The 20,810-nt window shown below is 41.3% G+C and overlaps 2 protein-coding genes across 4 annotated transcripts in view; one reads left to right on the forward strand and one right to left on the reverse strand.

Annotated features, from left to right (window-relative positions):
• LOC142210582 (putative oxidoreductase YteT) overlaps positions 1-4,933 on the forward strand; it is a 141,989-nt gene extending 137,056 nt beyond the window's left edge. For all 3 annotated transcript variants that reach the window (XM_075279851.1, XM_075279853.1, XM_075279852.1), the window contains 2 exons: positions 1,175-1,339; positions 4,010-4,933. In XM_075279851.1, coding sequence (XP_075135952.1) covers positions 1,175-1,339; positions 4,010-4,135 — 291 coding nt within the window. In that variant the 3' untranslated portion in view covers positions 4,136-4,933. The remainder of the gene's footprint in view (positions 1-1,174; positions 1,340-4,009) is intronic.
• A 2,752-nt stretch (positions 4,934-7,685) lies between these two features.
• Positions 7,686-19,436, reverse strand: LOC142209979 (uncharacterized). Its single transcript, XM_075279013.1, has 8 exons — positions 19,395-19,436; positions 18,624-18,688; positions 17,389-17,582; positions 16,218-16,383; positions 12,811-12,975; positions 11,559-11,632; positions 9,524-9,672; positions 7,686-8,123 (listed from the first exon to the last, which is right to left on the reverse strand). The coding sequence occupies exons 1-8, from the start codon at positions 19,434-19,436 to the stop codon at positions 8,073-8,075; spliced, it is 906 nt and encodes a 301-aa protein (XP_075135114.1). The 3' UTR covers positions 7,686-8,072.
• Positions 19,437-20,810: the final 1,374 nt, after the last annotated feature.

The following is a 20,810-nucleotide window of genomic DNA, read 5'->3' on the forward strand; positions in this document are numbered from 1 at the left end:
AGGACTTGGTAGTGACATCCCATGTCCTTCGCTGAGGCCACTGATTGGCCACAGTGGTCACATGTAGCGGGGACTTCTGCGAGAAGTAAACAACAGAGCTGCAGGACACCGCTGCACTGGGGACAGGACAGGTGAGTATTTTTTTTTTTTTTTCATCACCCCAGGCCTAATAAAAAATGTTTTAAAAAATTATCCTGCACGACTTTAATTCAATGTGCAGCGTTGTACAATGCCGAGTTATTTACCAGCCATTAGAGGCAGGTGTAAAGTATATAAAGTGATCTGCTAACACGTGTTTACTCGCTAATTATTGACTGTTTTACACTTTTGCTCATTACTAGTTTATAGTGATTCTCTAATTGAATACTTTATATCACAGTCACACCAAAACCTTAACTAATGCACTGCTGGAATAGTAATCCGTCACATAGCACATACTGAGCATCATTTAGGGTATGACTACACAGCTGTAATTTTCCTCGCAGAAAAATTCACCTTCAGGCTAAGGCCCCACGTTGCGGAAACGCAGCTTTTTTGTTGTAGATTTTGTTGTGGTTTTTTGAGCTAAAGCCAGGAGTGGATTGAGTAAAAGCTACATGTATAAGAATGTTCTAGATATTTTTCATTCTTGGCTTTGGCTCAATAAATTGCAACACAATCTGCAACAAAAAAAGCTGCATTTCTGCAACGTGGGGATTTTGACGCAGAATCCATGTCAATATCCTGCCGCTTCCCATTGAAATCAATGGGAGCCAGTCATTTGCGGTTTGTTCCCGCAACGGGATGCAACTGCACTGCATTGCAATCGCGTCGCAGCAGCCGCAACGGAATGTGTTCACGCGGAACCCCATGTGAACTAGCCCTTAGAGTTGCAAAGCCTGTAGAAACACAGCAGTGTTCCTGTTCATACAGGGTATGCATGCAAAGCTCATGCAAGCCAACCTGAATGTGTATTGGGAAGTTGGAAGGAATAGCTGTGAGCTGAACATACACTTGGCCAACAGCTATTATATCTAATGTGTATGGCTAGTGCTAGACATTACAGACAGTCGGGGGAAACTCTGTTTAATTACCAAAGTCTTTTGGACGAAAGCATGGCGGCCATCAGCACAATAAACATGAGGTTCACATTTAGTCATTGCAGCATGTAAGAATGTTTTCTTTGTCATTCCAGGGAGAATTACAAGTCATTGGAGGGGGTCCCATTAAAGTGTTTGATTTTGTGACTAACAAAGAGACCCAGCATGTAGCAAAGACTGTTGCCTTCATGCCTATGCAGCTGAGAGCACATGGCGGTGCGGACTATTACCTCATTAACAGTTTCATCTCTGCAGTCTCTGTAAGTATTCAATGGTCTGTACAGTTTATAGTTATGTATATATATTCAATGGAGGTCTGATACCCGGCGCCCCTGCTGATCATCTGTGTGAATGTTCACAATATGGGAAAAATATTTTTAAACGTTTGTAGCTTGGACATTTTTAGACACGGGGGATGATTAATTTTTTTGGTTATTGTTATTTACTTTATTTGAAAACTAGGTAAAAGGAGTGATTTCAACTTTTTGATCTTTTTTAAATGTTTTAATATTTTTAAATTAATTTATTTATTTTTTTGTTTCTTTCGCCAGCTTAAGGGGACTTGAACTTATGGTCTTTAGATCAATTGTTCCATAGACTGCAATACAACTGTATTGCAGTCTATGGAAGAATCACTCCCTAACTTTTCACTGCCACAAACCTCAATAGCTGTATTCCTATGACAGGACTGGAAGTGGCTCCCAAAATCTCGCCACTCAGGAGCCGACCTGCACTAGCATAGGTATGGGGGTGGTGGGGGCTTATACCAGGGAAGGGGGAGACTCCAGAGAGGTTCTCAGGTGGCATAGAGAATAGTAGTGAACTCTGACCATGGGCATTAGTGCTGGATCTCTGCTACATAAAACAAACCTGGTGGCTATGGCATATTTAAAGACCTGATATCTGCAGTACTGTTATGACAGATGTCAGGAGGGGAAACTCACTAGTGTAGTGGTGAGATTCTCAAATAAATGTATATCTAAAATATATTCCTGGACCAGGATAATATAAATATTCCCTCAAACTATGATAACCGCATAGGTAACCATCTATCACCTGCTATAGTTTAATTCACACCTAGAGGTGCTAAAGTAGCGTGGTAAACCTAGGATAAAGACCTATACCAAATAATGGCAAAAAAAGATTATACAGAGGGAAATAAAAAATATTCCTTTCCAAGGGCCAATATATAATGCTATTCCCCTGGATAGAATTTAATATTAAATCCACATTCAGTAGACCAGATACCACTATCCTAAATAGGAGCACAAAAACCAACCCTAGCTAGAGGTCCGTCCAGATTATAAAGAGGACTCAGTAATAGATCAATCACCGGTCCTTTACAATCCTTTCATTTCAATGTAAAAGCCGCTGTTATTTATAACGCAGCATATCCACAGCTACAGAGTAGCCATTGCCCACCACATATATGAAATCCAGTGCTTCCCAGCCAAAAAAAGAGTTAAAAATGAACCAAACACATTAGATACATTTCTGGCTGCACTAGACCTATTATACATTTACAAGGCAACTACCCTAGGCTGCTAAGTGCTACGTATACACTGTCTACCAATAAGTATTTGGACACCCATGTAAATGAAGATATCTGCGGTCATGATGTATGTCACGCCATGGTGCCAGTGCATGGTAAACTCAACGCCGACGCCTATTGCACTATTTTAGATAACAGTGTGCTTCCTACATTATGGCAGCTCTATGGGTAGGACCAATATTACTTCCAGGATGTCATGGAGCGAGGTCTACCATGGCTTGGTACAGTGACAACCAGGGCACACCTGTGGTAGAATAGAAAAACAACATTTATTCATATTCAATAGTTGGTAGAGCCTCCACGGGCGACAATTACAGCCTCAGCCCTCCGGTGTTTTCCACAAGTCCTTGTATGACGGCTAGTGGGATTTTATTCCATTCGGCTTGGAGAAAACAGGTACGTTTTTTCACCAATTTTTGGACAGCTGCTGCACCCCTTAGTTCGGCAATCCAACTCGATAGGGTTCAAGTCTGGGCTCTGGGCAGGCCAGTCCAGTCACTTAACCTGATTGTCACTGCACCAAGCCATGGTAGACCTCGCTACATGACAGCTGGCGTTGTCACCCTGGAAGTTACATTGGTCCAATCCATAGAACCGCCATAATATAGGAAGCACACTGTTATCTAAAATAGTGCAATAAGTGTCGGTGTGGAGTTTACCATGCACTGGGACCAAGGCGTGACGTACATCACAACCGCAGATATCTTCATTTGCATGGGTGTCCAAATACTTATTGGTAGACAGTGTACAGTGGGTTCAGAAAGTATTCCGACCCCTTTAGATTTTTCACTCTTTGTTTCATTGCAGCCAATTGTTAAAATCAAAATAGTTCCATTTATTTCTCATTGATGTACACTCATCCCCATCTTGACAGATAAAAAACTAAAATGTAGATATTTTTGCAAATTTTGGACAGTTTAAAAAAAAAACAAAACAAAAAAAAACAACGAAAAACTGAAATATCACATGGTCATAAGTATTCAGAGCCTTTGCTCACTCTTGAGTATTTGCACCCTTTTGAGCTAGTACAGCCAGGAGTCTTCTTGGGAATGATGCAACAAGTTTTTCACATCTGGATTTGGGGATCCCCTGCCATTCTTCCTTGCAGATCCTCTCCCCCGTTCTGTCAGGTTGGATGGTGAACGTTGATGGACAGTCATTTTCAGGTCTCTCCAGAGATGCTCAATTTGGTTTAGGTCAGGGCTCTGGCTGGGCCAGTCAAAAATGGTCACAGAGTTGTTCTGAAGCCGCTCCTTTGTTATTTTAGCTGTGTGCTTAGGGTCATTGTCTTGTTGGAAGGTGAACCTTCGGCCCAGTCTGAGGTCCAGAGCAATGAAAGTATTCTTATTAAAATCTGATTTGTTATCGTTTCCTATAGGACAATGACCCCTCGCTGATTATATCCGGGCCAGATGACACCCTTCAAAGTCACTTGTTGGTGTTTCAGGCTGAAAAATCAAGACGAGAGAATCGTGTGGTGCTTATAGACAAAGATGGACAATAAGCAATGAAGATTTCACATACTGCCAAAAGTCCTTAATTATACTGCAAAATTGTATTGTAATATCAGTAATAGTAATGCCATATTGCTCTGCCAACTGATAATAAGATGCCTTAAATGAATTCTGATATTAGGATGGTACATGCAGCCATCTGGGGAGAAGCACGTGCACATGATGTGAGCCCTGCTAAAAGCAAAGTATCCAAAGAAGATCACTTAGAAGGGTTTTTAGGATTACAATAAGGGCTAGCACCACTATTGCCTGTGGGCTGTGTCTGGCATTGCAGGTCATCCCCATTCCTTTAAATGTGGATAAACTGTAGTAATAAAGTCTAGATATACTATGTGCCTACAGCACCACCTAGTGTTGGATCAAAGGACCTAAAATTAATGGATATCCCAGATAGTAGAACTACTCTCGGGGCAATGGTACACTGCGTTATGTGATGCGGGTGGGTCTCATGGCCGCCGCCGCTGCTTTGATTGATATCAATGGTTGTTCACTATTTATATTATTAGGCTCCAGTGCCACAGAGTAATTCTTCTACCTTGGATATATTTATTTTAGGTCTGTTGGTCCGACAAAAGAATACTTGATATTCCCTATACCTATAATTCTAGATTATGTTATTGTGTTGATCTTATTATAGAATTTGATCACTTGGAATATATTCGTACATTTACTTACATGTATGTGTTGTTCTGGACTGTGTTTGTGTCGGCAGTTTCTGTCATACTAGGCAATTGCCAGCTGCTTCTCTGTTTTTCACCTTAATTTTAACACATTTTTGTATTGTATTGTTGGCATATTAATAAATGATCTATCTATTGTATTAATAAGTGAAGTTCTTTAATTTTTTTGTGTTATTAGATTTTCCCAGGTTGCTCCCGGTATATAGTCATCAGATCTAGTTTCAATATGGAATCCAGATGGGAATCTGAGACTAGGAAGCTAGGACTGTGGTGCAGGTTTGTCGTCTGAACATCTAGAAAAAGAAATAAAATAGAAAAAGTGTTGTATACATTATATATACTCTGTATGGTTCTTGTAAAGTAAGTTAGGCTAAGGACAGCAAAAAAGCGCTGCGAGAAAAACCAGTTCGTAGTTCTTCCCGCAGCGCGTTGCACAGAAAGGGGGAGTTCACACGATGTAACGTGCCACGTAATCTGGCAAGTATACAGCGTGTGAGAGTTTGTGCGCCGTAAAAGCTCCCATTGATCTCAATAGGAGTTAGGATTGTATACGCCGCGTTATATTGTGGCCGCAAAATCACGACCGTAAAATAACATGGCGTATACCAGGGGTCTCAAACTCACGGCCCCCCTGAACAATTTTGTGCGGCCCGCACAAGCCTAGGGACGCCGGATCCGAGTTGAATACATTGCAAGATGATTATATCCACTAGCCGCTACGTTCCGGCTAGTGGACATATAGGCGCGATGTGATGACGTCACATCATCTCATCGCGCCTACAGGTCTATTAGTGAAACTGCAGAGCGCGGCGGGGGAGCGTTGGATGGTAAGTATAAGTGTTTTTTTGTGTGTTAAAGAGGACCTTTCACCATTTTGCCCACAGGCAGTTCTATATACTGCCGGAAAGCTGACAGTGTGCTGAGTTCAGCGCACTGTCGGCTTTCCCGATGTGGGCCCAGTGTGAAGAGCTTACGGTCCGGTACCGTAGCTCTTCTATGGTCAGAAGGGCGTTTCTGACAGTTAGCCAGAGACATCCTTCTTCACAGCACAGCCTATAGCGCTGTACTGTGGAGCGGGGAGGAATGCCCCCCTCCCTCCGTGATAATGCTCGTCTATGGACGAGTACTGTGAGCAGAGGGAGGGGGCGTTCCTCCCGGCTCTCACAGCACAGCGCGATTGGCTGTGCTGTGAAGAAGGACGTCTCTGACTGACTGTCAGAAACGCCCTTCTGACCATAGAAGAGCTACGGTACCGGACTGTAAGCTCTTCACACCGGGCCCACATCGGGAAAGCCGACAGTGCGCTGAACTCAGCACACTGTCAGCTTTCCGGCAGTATATAGAACTGCCTGTGGGCAAAATGGTGAAAGGTCCTCTTTAAACATTGAGGTGGAATGAAGGGGCTCATGACACTGGGGGCAGACGAAGGAAGAGGGGAGAACGGCATGACACTGGGGCAGAAATGGAGGGACATGAATCTGGAGGCAGAGATGGGGGGACATGAATCTGGGGGCAGACATGGGGGGACATGAATCTGGGGGCAGAGATGGAGGGACATGAATCTGGGGGCAGAGATGGAGGGACATGAATCTGGGGGCAGAGATGGGGGACATGAATCTGGGGGCAGAGATGGAGGGACATGAATCTGGGGGCAGAGATGGGGGGACATGAATCTGAGGGCAGAGATGGGGGGACATGAATCTGGGGGCAGAGATGGAGGGACATGAATCTGGGGGCAGAGATGGGGGACTTGAATCTGGGGGCAGAGATGGGGGACATGAATCTGGGGGCAGAGATGGGGGGACATGAATCTGAGGGCAGAGATGGGGGGCCATGAATCTGGGGGCAGAGATGGGGGACATGAATCTGGGGGCAGAGATGGGGGACATGAATCTGGGGGCAGAGATGGGGGGACATGAATCTGGGGGCAGAGATGGGGGGACATGAATCTGAGGGCAGAGATGGGGGGACATGAATCTGAGGGCAGAGATGGGGGGACATGAATTTGCGGGCAGAGATGGAGGGACATGAATCTGAGGGCAGAGATGGAGGGACATGAATCTGAGGGCAGAGATGGAGGGACATGAATCTGGGGGCAGATGAAGGGTGTATATGTAACTGGGGGAAAGATGGATGGGGGACATATAGTTTACGGGTGACTGTAGGAGGATTATACAGTGTGGGGGCACATGAAAAATGAATGGGCGGAGTCAACATAAAAGTGGGTGAAGCTAAATTTGTCGCGGTGCGGCCCGCCGACTGGCTGGGATCTTGCTCTGCGGCCCACATGCTGAGTTGAGTTTGAGACCCCTGGCGTATACGATCCTAACTCCCATTGAAATCAATGGGAGCTTTCACGGCGCACAAACTCTCACACGCCGTATACTTGCCAGATCATGCGGCACGTTACATCGTGTGAACTCCCCCAAAGTCTGCAGAGGTCTCATCTATGGACTTTCTGCCTCCATTATATCTATAGGGAAACCGCCGGAGCTTCCATAGATATAATTGACTTGCTGCGATTTCCAAAACCAGAAATCGTCCACTGTGCGTATTTTACTGCAAAGTGGGGATGGGATTCACGAAATTCTCATCCACTTTACTGTTACTGTAAAATGCTGCATTTTACCTATCACTGTTTTTGTAACCTGGGAGGAAGCTAGAGCACACGGAGCCAAACTAGAAAGAAAATATGAATATTCAGCACCTTCACCTGATCCTATGAAATGAAAATCAAAAACATATAATTTTTTTTTTTTTTTTTTTTATATATTTTCTTTATGTTGTTTATTGACCATTATTTAGTATTACAATGTAGTTAAATTTTAAATAGACTTAAACAAATTCAGCATAGTAACAATATACAACTATACATCATTATTGTTATTCAATACAATATATTTTACGTGTGCAAATTGCATACAGGTTCGTAGTTCATTACCTGCACGTTGCATTAATAAAGAATACGCTTTGTTCATTTATAGTTCATATATTACTCTTATAATATAAAAGCATAATATAAAAATCTAATCTAAATACCTGATATATAAAGAACATATACAAAATACAAAAAGTAATGTGCAAAGTGCTGCAATGTCATAAAATAGCTGATGAAACAACTTTTGTTGGCTAAACATTGATGTTTTTTTTTTTTCCCTCTTACATTTTTCGGTTACATTCACAGAAGTAAATTAGATTATGTTGAACACAACATAAAGCAGTGACGTTCTTCAGTGATGTTTTAAGATCACCTTTGTTCCGTATTGGCTGGCACCAATTCTGGTCTTTGAATTTTGAACTATGAAAATAGAAATATTAGGTTATTTTTTTAATTTTATGGGGGTTAACATTAAATTATAAAATATAGAGCAGCTTTGCATTAAAAATATCCTCCTGTTTACAGCTCCGAGCTATACCTTTGTGTCACCTTGGCCACAGACCATGAACAAACTATGTGTAGTTAGATACACAATGGTATATAACTCTACTCACAGCCAGATCTTGTAATATCCTATAAAACTGTGTATACTGTGACTATGCAGATTTATGCATACCTCCCAACCTTTGAAGAACAGAAAGAGGGACAAAATTGTGCGCCGCCCGCTCAAATCTCCCCCTGCTTTTATGTTGACACCCACCCATTCTATTCATTTTTCATGTGCCCCCACACAGTATAATCCTCCTACAGTCACCCGTACATTATATCCCCCCCTCCATCTTTTCCCGGTTTCATATACCCCCTTTATCTCCCCCAGTTTCATGTCCCCCCCTCCATCTCTGCCCCCAGTTTCATGTCCCCTCCTCCATCTCTGCCCCCAGTTTCATGTCCCCTCCTCCATCTCTGCTCCCAGTTTCATGTCCCTCCTCCCTCCATTTCTGCCCTCAGTTTCATGTCCCTTCTCTTTCCATCTCTGCCCCAGTTTCATGTCATTCTCCCCCTCCCCCTTCATCTGCCCCTAGTTTCATTTGCCCTATTCATTATGTTCCCCCTCAATGTTTAACATAACTGATTTACTCACCTTCGTATTCAACTCATCTGCGTCCAGAGGATGCAGATGAGTTGAAACCCGGACATACCTCCCACCGACAGGGATTGCGGGACAGGACACTGAATCCGGGAATGTCCCACAGAATCCGGGACGGTTGGGAGGTATGTCTGTATCACCATGGTTACAAACAACAAACAAATCCTTAATGTGTACGCTCTTCTATCTGCCGCTACGTCTGCTCTCGGCCAGCATAGAGCAGAGGAAGTGGTGTAGTGCACAACTGCACAATCTGACTACACACAGTGCTTCTTGTAGTCTGTAACCATAGAAACTCATAGGTCTGCAGAACAGCTAGATTCACAAAATGGTATGATATTCTTAGTCAAACTGTAAAGTTGCCGAGATTTTTTACACAAATTTCATTGCAATGGAAAAACAATTTATGATACAAGTCTGATGGAACTGATGGAAATGCTTCTGGTTCTGAAACCCCAGACAAACAGCTGATCTAGATGGTAGAAGTTCCATACAAGTTGAATACATAGCAGGCCATGTCTTATATGGAAGGGCTGGATCTGCCATAGGGAGATGCTTGTATATGGTTCTGGATAAGACTCCTATGGGAAGGTTTTGTAGACATGGAACAACCCATTTAGTTGTCTTTTTACCATTTAATTTGTACTAATAAGTATAGGTTTTTTTTTTTTACCGTTTGTGAAGTGTCCACTTTATCCAGTCGTGGCCGATACACTCCAGACGAGAGGTCGCTGTCTGAAGAATTGTATGAATTGTTTTCAAATGCATATCTTCCAGATTTAGGTGTTAAGTTCAAACCTGCCCTGGCAAGAGCGTCCATGTCTAGAAGAGGAGAAAGAAGAATGTTGTACCGGTAATAACATGATCAGTCTATGATTGGCTGCTTCTTCTGTAATAGAAAGATATTAGGTAACTATTCCATGTATTATGTGGCTTCTCATATGTTCATCAGCAATGATCTCATGTTTTTAGGAGTTGAATTATTTTAGAATTTAGTAATATTTTCATGGAAAATTATTTAATGGCCATTTTGCCAAGATCTCTGGGACAGGCATTGTATGAGCCATAGACACATTTCAACACCTTAGAATGTAGTGAAAGATCTCTAAGATAATGGAGCCCATGGCTCGGAAAAGGGTGAAATGTTGACAAAGATTATATTAAAGTGGATTTCACGTTGCTGTTATTGTCACTATTGCTGAAACCCTGCTCACCGTGGCAGGAGATGCAGAATGTAGAAGGTTAGGCGGAGGTATCCGGTGTGCCGTTACCCTAAAGTGAAAAACTGAAAATGGTAAAAACCGGGTATGAGAGCGCCACTGAGTTTTTACCATTTTCATTTTTCCCTTGTGTTTACTCACCACCTTCGAGGTTGGTGTCCGGGAGTAGCTGCAACTGAGGGCTCCATCTTACAAGTGCCAGGGCGCCAGTTTTTTTTTATTATTTATCTATGTTACCCTAAAGTGCACCTATCCGCTTTCCTGACAGGTTTCAGCAATTCATTACATTTGTCATAATATTGCGCTATTCATCTTTTGCTTCTATGGTAATGTTTGAGCATATTAACATTTATGTGTTATCATTTCCCTTGTCAATGGCGTGTAATTATACCGTTTCCGATTGTGTCAATAGGCGCCCTACTGACAAAGGTAATACACAGTCCAGTCATATTAATGTGACCACCGCCTACTTTTGACGTCAGTGTTAAATAACCAATCGCAGAAGGCACGTGTCATCAGCCATCTGGGTGCACTCATCATTGTGGAAGGCACGATGGATCAACACAAGTATGCATCTATCCTTGTGGACCATGTTCACCCCTAAATGCGAATTGTTTTTCCTCAGGATGATGGCATCTACCAGCAGGACAATGCGACATGTCATAAAGCTCGCAGTGTACGTGCCTGGTTCGATGAGCACCAGGATGAGTTTACCGTACTCCCTTGGCCAGCAAATTCCCCAGACTTGAACCCAATCAAAAATCTGTGGGACTGCCTCGATCGGGTTGTTTGTGCCATGGATGCTCAACCACGTAACCTAGCGCAGCTGGCCACGGCACTGGAGTTGCCATGGCTCAACATCCCAGTGAACATCATCACAACATCCCCTCTCTTCCTGCACACGTTGCAGCGGTCCGTTCTGTGAAAGGTGGTTATTCTGGATTTTGACAGGTGATCACATTAATGTGACTGGACTGTGTAGTAACACCTACTTGTCATTTTATTCATGCACTAAGATCTTAGACAGGAGATTCTAAAATTGTTTTATAGTTTATGCAATTATAGACTGCAACAGACATGTCCAGCAATCCGACATGAATCCGTATAAGAACTTTAACCAGTACCGTACAGGATGGGCTCAAAGACTAAATTCCCTTGGTGGACGCAAGGTATCTTAGCCTGGTGCACAATGAAATGTGAATAGTTGTGTTCATATCACTATGTTTTAAAGACACAACACAGCTAAAATTAAACTTATTAACAGCTTCTGTACTTGGGATGCCATCTATTTTCTATTTTATCAACTCTTTTGACTGGAAAGAGAGTGACTGTAGTTTCTTCCCAAGGGATAAAAGAAATGTCTCCCATGACCACCACTTTATGTAGCACAATTCCAGCCCTGAATACCTACTGCATATTGGCATATACTGTATGTTTTATTCCTGTATGATTATGTTTTATATGTTTTTGCTCCTGACTTTCTCTTACCTGTATGCTGGAAGTTAGTTCTCTCTTCATCGTATGAAAACCACATTTTTGAGTCACGTCGCTCACTAAATAAACTAAAGGATATAGAAAAGGAGAGGTCATTCTACTGGATTATATTCATCTGTTGGGTATCCTCATGAACCAGAGATCATGGATTATTCTGTATATGCTTTATTCATTAAGTATACAGACATAATTCACAGGCATGCTTTTATTTTCCATTGCTTTGGTTTCATGGATCCTTGTTATTAGGAAAAACAAGGAAGGGTGACAACACCAACAGAGGATTAAATGGAGAAAATAAAGGAACAGCAAGGTTGGTTTTGTATGACCCCTTGTTGCAGAAACGCAACGTTTTTCCTACTGAGGAAACTGATGTTTTTAACTTTCAATGTTTATCTATACTAAAAAAAAAAAGGCTTAAAAATCTTGCAACCCTTGCCTACAAGCCTACAATAGTCTGTGGTTTCCTGAGGATGAACCATGGCTGAAAACGCAATGGAGCAGATTTATTAAGAGTGACATTTCTTACACCATTCTCAATAAAGGCCCGGACTGGCGCAGGACCCGACTGATTCATGAAGAATCTGGTGTAAATTTCCATGATAACCCCACCCCAGAAAACTGGCATGAGTTATAATAAATATGTCAGGCCATGATTTCACCGCCAGTATGTGTCAAGCAAGGTACAAGGTGCATGTTTGCTGCTAGAACAGGCTTTGCACCAAATGTGAGCCCTAATACCATACCTCTACGCCAAAAAAACTGTCTGAGAGGGATTGATAGATTTCATGCAATGTTAATGGAGCAGATTCCTATTGATTCCTAATGGAAAGTTTTATAGGCATGCTTTGTGACCTATGCAGAGGTCAGTGTGGTGAGGGGAGTAGATAAGATATAAAATCACCTATTGTGACTGGTAGATTCAGTGTCTTATCTACATATACATGATAGCAGTTCATCATCGGTGTGCTGATAAGTGAGGAAACTGCTGCAAAGGAATCTTCTACCGATATCAGGAAGTATCAGTATATTATTTTGCTTAGTGGTCATAGTCAGAACTGCAGAATGTTTTGAATTTTTTAAAATATAGATAATAACATGGACATTAAAAAAAAATGTTAAAATTATGCTTAACATAAATCATGATCTAAAATAGTTAATTTGGGGGTGATACATTCCCATCAAACATGAAAGAAAAAAACTTTATCTATTCCCGCCCTACCATATCATTTTACCACAGTATACATACTTGAGCATCCTTTTCTTCCTCAGGATATAAATCGCAAAAATCAGAACGATGAGAAGTAGAAGAACTCCACCAATAATGCCAAATATTAACCCATAATATCCTGCACTTCGCTCATATATCTCACATTGCTTTCCTTTGTACCGGTAGAAAGCAGACTTGTAGCACCTAGAGCAAATGATAATTTCAATACAATTTATACAATGATCTTGTGAGGTTACCTATTTCCTTATATTTTGCATATATCTTTCCTTATATTAGATATCTGCTGGTGGTTGATGACAAGACATATGACCCTTCTTCCGTAAAAGGTAAGATCAACTGTGTAGGAAACTGGCTTTGAGTGTACAATGACAATTTCTGGAAAACCTGGAAGATCTACGTGCACACATGTAAGTGTTCAATGCAGGATTTGTTGCATTTGTCATCCCTCTTATTGAAATAGGTAAAGTCTGCAGTGAAAATCCACACAAAGAATTGATATTTTAAAATTAAAACCAGATGTTAATTTCCATTTTGGAAGAATCTTCACTATACAGTCCTATGAAAAAGTTTGGGCACCCCTATTAATCTTAATCATTTTTAGTTCTAAATATTTTGGTGTTTGCAGCAGCCATTTCAGTTTGATATATCTAATAACTGATGGACACAGTAATATTTCAGGAGTGAAATGAGGTTTATTGTACTAACAGAAAATGTGCAACATGCATTAAACCAAAATTTGACCGGTGCAAAAGTATGGGCACCCTTATCATTTTATTGATTTGAATACTCCTAACTACTTTTTACTGACTTACTGAAGCACAAAATTGTTTTTGTAACCTCACTGAGCTTTGAACTTCATAGTCAGATCTATCCAATCATGAGAAAAGGTATTTAAGGTGGCCAATTGCAAGTTGTTCTCCTATTTGAATCTCCTCTGAAGAGTGGCATCATGGGCTACTTAAAACAGCTCTCAAATGATCTGAAAACAAAGATTGTTCAACATAGTTGTTCAGGGGAAGGATACAAAAAGTTGTCTGAGAGATTTAACCTGTCAGTTTCCACTGTGAGGAACATAGTAAGGAAATGGAAGACCACAGGGACAGTTCTTGTTAAGCCCAGAAGTGGCAGGCCAAGAAAAATATCAGAAAGGCAGAGAAGAAGAATGGTGAGAACAGTCAAGGACAATCCACAGACCACCTCCAAAGAGCTGCAGCATCATCTTGCTGCAGATGGTGTCACTGTGCATCGGTCAACAATACAGCACACTTTGCACAAGGAGAAGCTGTATGGTTGAGTGATGAGAAAGAAGCCGTTTCTGCAAGCATGCCACAAACAGAGTCGCCTGAGGTATGCAAAAGCACATTTGGATAAGCCAGCTTCATTTTGGAAGAAGGTCCCGTGGACTGATGAAAGATTGAGTTGTTTGGTCATACAAAAAGGCGTTATGCATGGAGTCCAAAAAAAACAGCATTCCAAGAAAAACACTTGATACCCACTGTAATATTTGGTGGAGGTTCCATCATGCTTTGGGGCTGTGTGGCCAATGCCGGCATCGGGAATCTTGTTAAAGTTGAGGGTCACATGGATTCCACTCAGTATCAGCAGATTCTTGAGAATAATGTTCAAGAATCAGTGACGAAGTTGAAGTTACGCCGGAGATGGATATGTCAGCAAGACAATAATCCAAAACAACGCTCCAAATCGACTCAGGCATTCATGCAGAGGAACAATTACAATGTTCTGGAATGGCCATCCCAGTCCCCAGACCTGAATATCATTGAACATCTGTGGGATGATTGGAAGCGGGCTGTCCATGCTCGGAGACCATCAAACTTAACTGAACTTGAATTGTTTTGTAAAGAGGAATGGTCCAAAATACCTTCATCCAGGATCCAGGAACTGATTAAAAGCTACAGGAAGCGACTAGAGGCTGTTATCTTTGCAAAAGGAAGATCTACTAAATATTAATGTCACTTTTCTGTTGAGGTGCCCATACTTTTGCACTGGTCAAATTTTGGTTTATTGCATAGTGCACATTTTCTGTTAGTACAATAAACCTCATTTCAATCCTGAAATATTACTGTGTCCATCAGTTATTAGATATATCAAACTGAAATGGCTGTTGCAAACACCAAAATATTTAGAACTAAAAATGATTAAGATTAATAGGGGTGCCCAAACTTTTTCATAGGACTGTATACATGAAATGAAAACAATGTCATTTATGCTACTGTATTACGACACTGCAGATTTTCTTTATGTGTCCATATGTGCATGTATACTTTGATACTGCATTTTACATCTGTGATGTTCATTGCTACAGAAATGAATTTATGTTTCCTGTATATCAGATAGTTCCATAATATATACCTTGCATTCATGGCACCCAAACCAGTAATGGTCTGTGCTCCCATTTCCCTCATCTCATTGCTCATTGCACCCTGGCAGTAAGTTATTTGTTTTTTAACATGAACGTAAGGTTGTTGTCCAGAAATTACCGTTTTTTTTTCTAGGAGGCCAGGTAAGGTGAAAAATAAAAAAAAACAAAAAAAAAAACCCAAAACATACTAACCTGTCCCCAGTGCTTTGGTGATACCCGCCGCTGTCTGGTCCGGAACCCTGGAGCTTGTTCCAGTGGTAATCCTTGTACGTGACTGCTGAAGCCAATCAGCGGCCTAAGGAAAGGACCCGGGTTGTCACTTATACACTGTCTACCAATACATATTTGGACACTCATGTAAATGCAAATGAAGATATCTGCGGTCAAGATGTACGTCACGCCTTCCACTGTTAAATATCATAGGAAACAGCATTGGCATTAGTCGCATGCAAGATGCCACGAAGTGCAGAGTTGTCCAATTTCGAGAAAATTATCCAAAATCAACAGTGGCCTATGTGATTACAAAGTGGAAGGTGAACAATGATTGTTGGAATGTGCCCCGAGTCGGCAGACCCCCGAAACTGCAGCCGTCCAAAATCGGTGAAAGAACTTACCTGTCTTCTCCAAGCCGAATGGAATAAAATCCCACTAGCCGTCATACAAGGACTTGTGGAAAGGATGCCCCCGGAGGGTTAAGGCTGTAATTGCCACTCGTGGAGGCTCTACCAACTATTGAATATGAATAAATGTTGTTTTTCTATTCTACCACAGGTGTCCAAATACTTATTGGTAGACAGTGTATACCCGTTGCCTTTCCTTAGGCCACTGATTGGCTTCAGTGGGCATGTGCAGCGAGGACTTCTGCTGGAACAAGCTGCTGGACCAGACGATGGTCTGAGACACCCAAGCATCATAGACCGGTGATATATATACAGAAAATAAAGTGATCTGATTGGTTCCTTCTGTGCATGAAAACATCCCTGTCCTATTCATTGCATACAATAGCTATTCACTTATAATGAAATGTAATAATCCGTATACTTACTGACAGATGGAGCCATTGTGTGCATTGTAGCAATCTCCATTATAATTGCAGTAGCCCGGGGTATTGAAGCACGGCCCAGTGCAGTAACAGTACATACTATCACATGTTACTATGTAGCCGGCGTAATTCAGAGAACAGCTGACATATTTCTTCATCTCTTCTACATCTGTAAAGTTCCAGAGATAAACATAATGGACCCAATGATGTTTGTAGATATGACAAATGAAAAAATGCAACTTTTCACCGACTCCATGGAGCTCTACGTCTATCCAAAGCTTTGAGAGACTACCTGTACTAGGCCGCAACTGAAGCCTGCGCTACAAGGACAACCAGCCGGCACAGGCATGAGACACCTGACAGCAGCTGGGAGTTGTAGTACTTCCTAAGCTGTTGTCATGGCAAGTGGGGGACCGCAAAAAGGTGAACTCTTAAAAATTGTTGTGGTATATGTGCATGATCTATGGCTGAATTTTACATTTTTGTTACATTTATAGTATAAATAAACTATTACATGTTTAATATGAGGTAATAAATCATTGCCCCACTATATACTAGCAGGTTTTTCCTCTGGGACTCCCACCTATCATCAGAATGTAGGGGCCGAGTTGCACCCCTTTTATTATTTACATTGGCACTGCGGCTCAGCTTTAAGCCATTCTCAAGTGAACGTCCTGGCGCCCCTTCACCCTGCAGGAATCCCATTGCTTGAACTCCCAGTAATCAGACATTGATGTCCATTGGCCAATACTAAGGATGTAAGTCCCAAAAAAAGCCCTGTAATCCTAAATCTAAACATTGAGTACTGATCCAATTCTCTCACTCTGGTATGAGCAAAACAGGGGTGTAGGAAGCTGAGAGCTAGGGTGTTATTTGACTGTTTAGATATAGACAGATGTTACTGGTACTGAATTTGAAGTTTCTATGTTATCCCAAGTGTTTCATTTACATCAGTGCAGGTCAGTACTTGGTCTGTATATCCTTCATATGCTTCTGAATGAGAGAGGGAGAGTTATGGAGAATGTTCTTTCCTACTCTCTGCTAGTAGTGTATGGGAGATATCATAGTAGTATTCACGACAATTAGCTTCAGGTCATATAATGGCGTGTAATAGTGTTACTTCTCAAACACACACAGCTACATGCAAATATTGTTAAAAGGGTGTCAAACTTACAAGTTATAGTAGGTGATTTGACATTTATACTAGAGATGGAGACATTCGCATTCATCGTTTTTGTGAGTTCTGGTATCGATTGCACTAAAGAATTGTTCACCGCAACCTCCAGGTTAGTATTTATGAAGTTAATGCCCGTTTGGTTGTTCGGATATGAGTATGTAGCAGTGCTGCTCGCAATAATACTCCCGCTTCTGAAAAACAGAGACACAGTATAGTTTTATCAAAACGGAGCTCACTATTATAGCCATAATGCAGTTTATATGATACTACTAGATGGAATTGTTTTCTTCCAATATGGATTGTTATGACTTTTTTTTTTTTTAATTCAGAGCAAGTGGACCCAATAGAAAAAAAAGTCCCTTCTATATACTGTCTATACTAATTTATATGACTACATTTTTACAAGCTGAATTGTTCCCACCTTGCTGGACAAAAGGTAAGTGCAATCCTTGGACTGGTGTTGCTGTAGTGTCTGCAGAGTCAGGTAACCCTGTTCATGTGCACAGCCCTGTAGCAAGTATCCATGTTGTATATATCAGTAACATGGTTGTCATAGGGCCCCTTCACACGGCGTAAGGGCTCGGCTCATTCCGAGCCGTACACGCGAGCGCTTCTAAACACTTCCCATTCACTTCAATGGGAGCGCGCTTACGCCGTATGAAGGGGCCCATAGACTGATATGGGCTCATAATTTACCTTAACATTTGATATGGCCTTACAGAGTTTTTGTTTCATAAAAAAAAGTCCAAACAATCATTGCATGCTTCACTGAATGCCATTTACAGAATATTCTGTTGAAGAGTTATCTTTTAGGGAGAATATGGAGCCTTACATACCCATAGGAACTCAGCTGATACAGAATCCATGTATGTGACGATGCTGTGTCCATATACCATGATCATAAACTGGTATGAACACAAACTTTGGTTCCAGCAATAGGTATGAGGGCAGGTTAAAAAATTGTTTGTACAACTTTCTTTGGTAAAAATTCAATGCCTACTACGTGAACTTTTATGAAACCTCCTTTGTTTAGTTGCTGTGTAATTCAGTAGAAGACTATAACATTCATTATATATATTTAGTATATACTATAACATTCTGACAAATTCCAGAAATCTACCATTTCCCTGCAGTTATTTTGGCAGCATGTGTCTCCATGACACAAGATAATACAGTCCCTAAAACAGGAGTATTGGTTTTATACTACTGTAAATTTGTGTATGTGAAAGTACCTGAAGCCATGGATGACCACCTTAAAATAATATTCAGGCGCTGCTCTTTTGAAAGCAAGTTCTATCTGTAAAAAGAAAGTAATAGTCAGTACATGAGTATAATTGTTATAGTTTCTATATCAATTACTAATACATTCCACGTGAAGGGGTTGGCCCAAATGTTAAAGTTATCCCCTATACATAGGATAGGGAATAACAATCTGATTGGTGGGGGATCTGACTGCTGGAACACCCACAGATCAGGACAATGAAGCTCCCATTCCCCTGCTTGAATGGAGCACGGGGGCACACAGGTATATTGCCTCCCCATTAGCTGACTATAGGACATCTAGAGAGAATAAAGAATCAAGAATGAATAGAGCAGAAATACACCTGTGTATCCTGACATTCCACTAAGACAGGACAAGGAAACCCCTATATTCCTGATTGTTAGAGTTCCCAGTAGTCAGACTCCATTGATCACTCAGTGGATAGAGGATAACTTTTTGGCTAGGGCTACATGGTGATTTTGACTGCAACTCCCATCACATGAGATAGATCGCTCAGTCATCCTGCAACTCTTTCACTAATGTTAGGGAATGGAGTCACATCGTGACCTTGAGGGAGCCGTGACCGAGACTTCTATTCTCAAAAAAGTCCAACAGTGCTCAACTTTTTTGCAATGGCTGTAGCACCCTCAGGATCGCAATGCGGGTGAAGGACTTGAATTGCGACCCAGCTATCTTTGGTCTGACAGGAGGTGTGGCCAAATTCATAACCTTAAGGTTGGACCATACTCTTCAAGGTTTCCAAGTTGACCACACCTGCCAACATCATCGCCACTGGCTATCTTATGTATATAGGGGCCTCGGGCAAGGCAGCAGATAAAAATTACCCAGGACTCCTAGGTTAGACAGGCTATTGATACAAGGAGAGCTGTCATTTACTATGTATAGTCAGGGTAGGCAGGACTCCAGAAGTCCTGTTCCAAATCATCTAAACCTGTATATCAGAACGTGGCTCTCTGTGCAACAGAAGCCACCTAAAAGTAACACTTAAAGAGAACCTAAAGAAGCCTACATGTCCTCTGTACGACATCCCAGTGGTCAGTATAGCGGTCAGAGTGATGCTATGTGGCTGCAAATGCAAATCACCATTGACTTTCTATTTTTAATAGCTGCACTTAGCATGTGGAGGGTTTTTTGTTTTTTTTTTGTTGGTTTTAAGTCTAGTCTTAAAGGCAGAGCTGTTTATAATTTTTGTGCTTGTATTAGCAAGAATTCATCAATCCCTTTTAGTCTTATTATTTGTGAACATTCTTCTATCAATAGGGATTCAAACAACGAAAAATAATGGTGATATGATTAGTATATATTAATAATAACAATACATTTTTATTCATATGGAACCAACATATTCCACAGTGCTTTGCAAATGATAGGCTTCACGTACAGACAGATAGGAGTGCAAGCCCTGCTCACAACAGCTTACAATCACTAATATACAAGCCGGCTATTTATTAAAACACTGCTGTGTTCACCAGTTTTATACTTACCACATCTAATATCTGTTTATACATGTTGATGTAGTCTTGAGATGATGGATTGTTTAAAGACGTACTAAATGACTTATGTATGGTGATCTCAACAGAGATGTTACGTACTGGACGGTCACCGTTACCTGTAAAACGAAATAATATCCTTGCATCTTACTTTACTCTTAGTATCAAAGAAATGGGTTTATCAAGATTTTCAAAGGTATTTACTCCCCCTATCAGTATGTCTTTGGAGCAAACACAGGGAGAACATACAAACTCCTTGCAGATGTTGTCCTTGGCAGGATTTGAACCCAGGACTCTAAGGCTGCAAGGATAACCACTGAGCCACTGTGTTGCCCCCGAAGTTATTTACTTTTAAGCTCGGGAAAAATACTATGACTTGGCTGTCCATTTGACTCAGGGGATCCACTTGCTCACCTACGGGCCAGAGCGAGCATGTATATTTATTTAAAAGCAAATGTGAATTGCTACTTTGATCAAAATGAACCCCACATAATACATAATTTCGATCTATTTCTATATAGTCATTTCACTTACCTAATACAGCAGACGTCTGGTTTTTTCCATATTCACACTTATTTCCAATGAGGTATGGATTACAAACGCAAGAGCAGATTCCATTATTATACGAACACTGTTGATTTTCATTG

This window comes from Leptodactylus fuscus, chromosome 6 (assembly GCF_031893055.1).
Source record: "Leptodactylus fuscus isolate aLepFus1 chromosome 6, aLepFus1.hap2, whole genome shotgun sequence".
NCBI lineage: Eukaryota > Metazoa > Chordata > Amphibia > Anura > Leptodactylidae > Leptodactylus > Leptodactylus fuscus.

Bases quoted from the DNA above. Each gene is read 5' to 3' on its own strand.
- LOC142209979 (XM_075279013.1), bottom strand. From the start codon at position 19,436: ATGTTGGCAGGTGTGGTCAACTTGGAAACCTTGAAGAGTATG. The intron at 17,583-18,623 runs GTACTTTCACAT...TCTGTTTTTCAG, and splicing joins GTGGTCATCCATGGCTTCAG to AAGCGGGAGTATTATTGCGA. The intron at 11,633-12,810 runs GTATGTATACTG...TATATCCTTTAG, and splicing joins AGGAAGAAAAGGATGCTCAA to TTTATTTAGTGAGCGACGTG.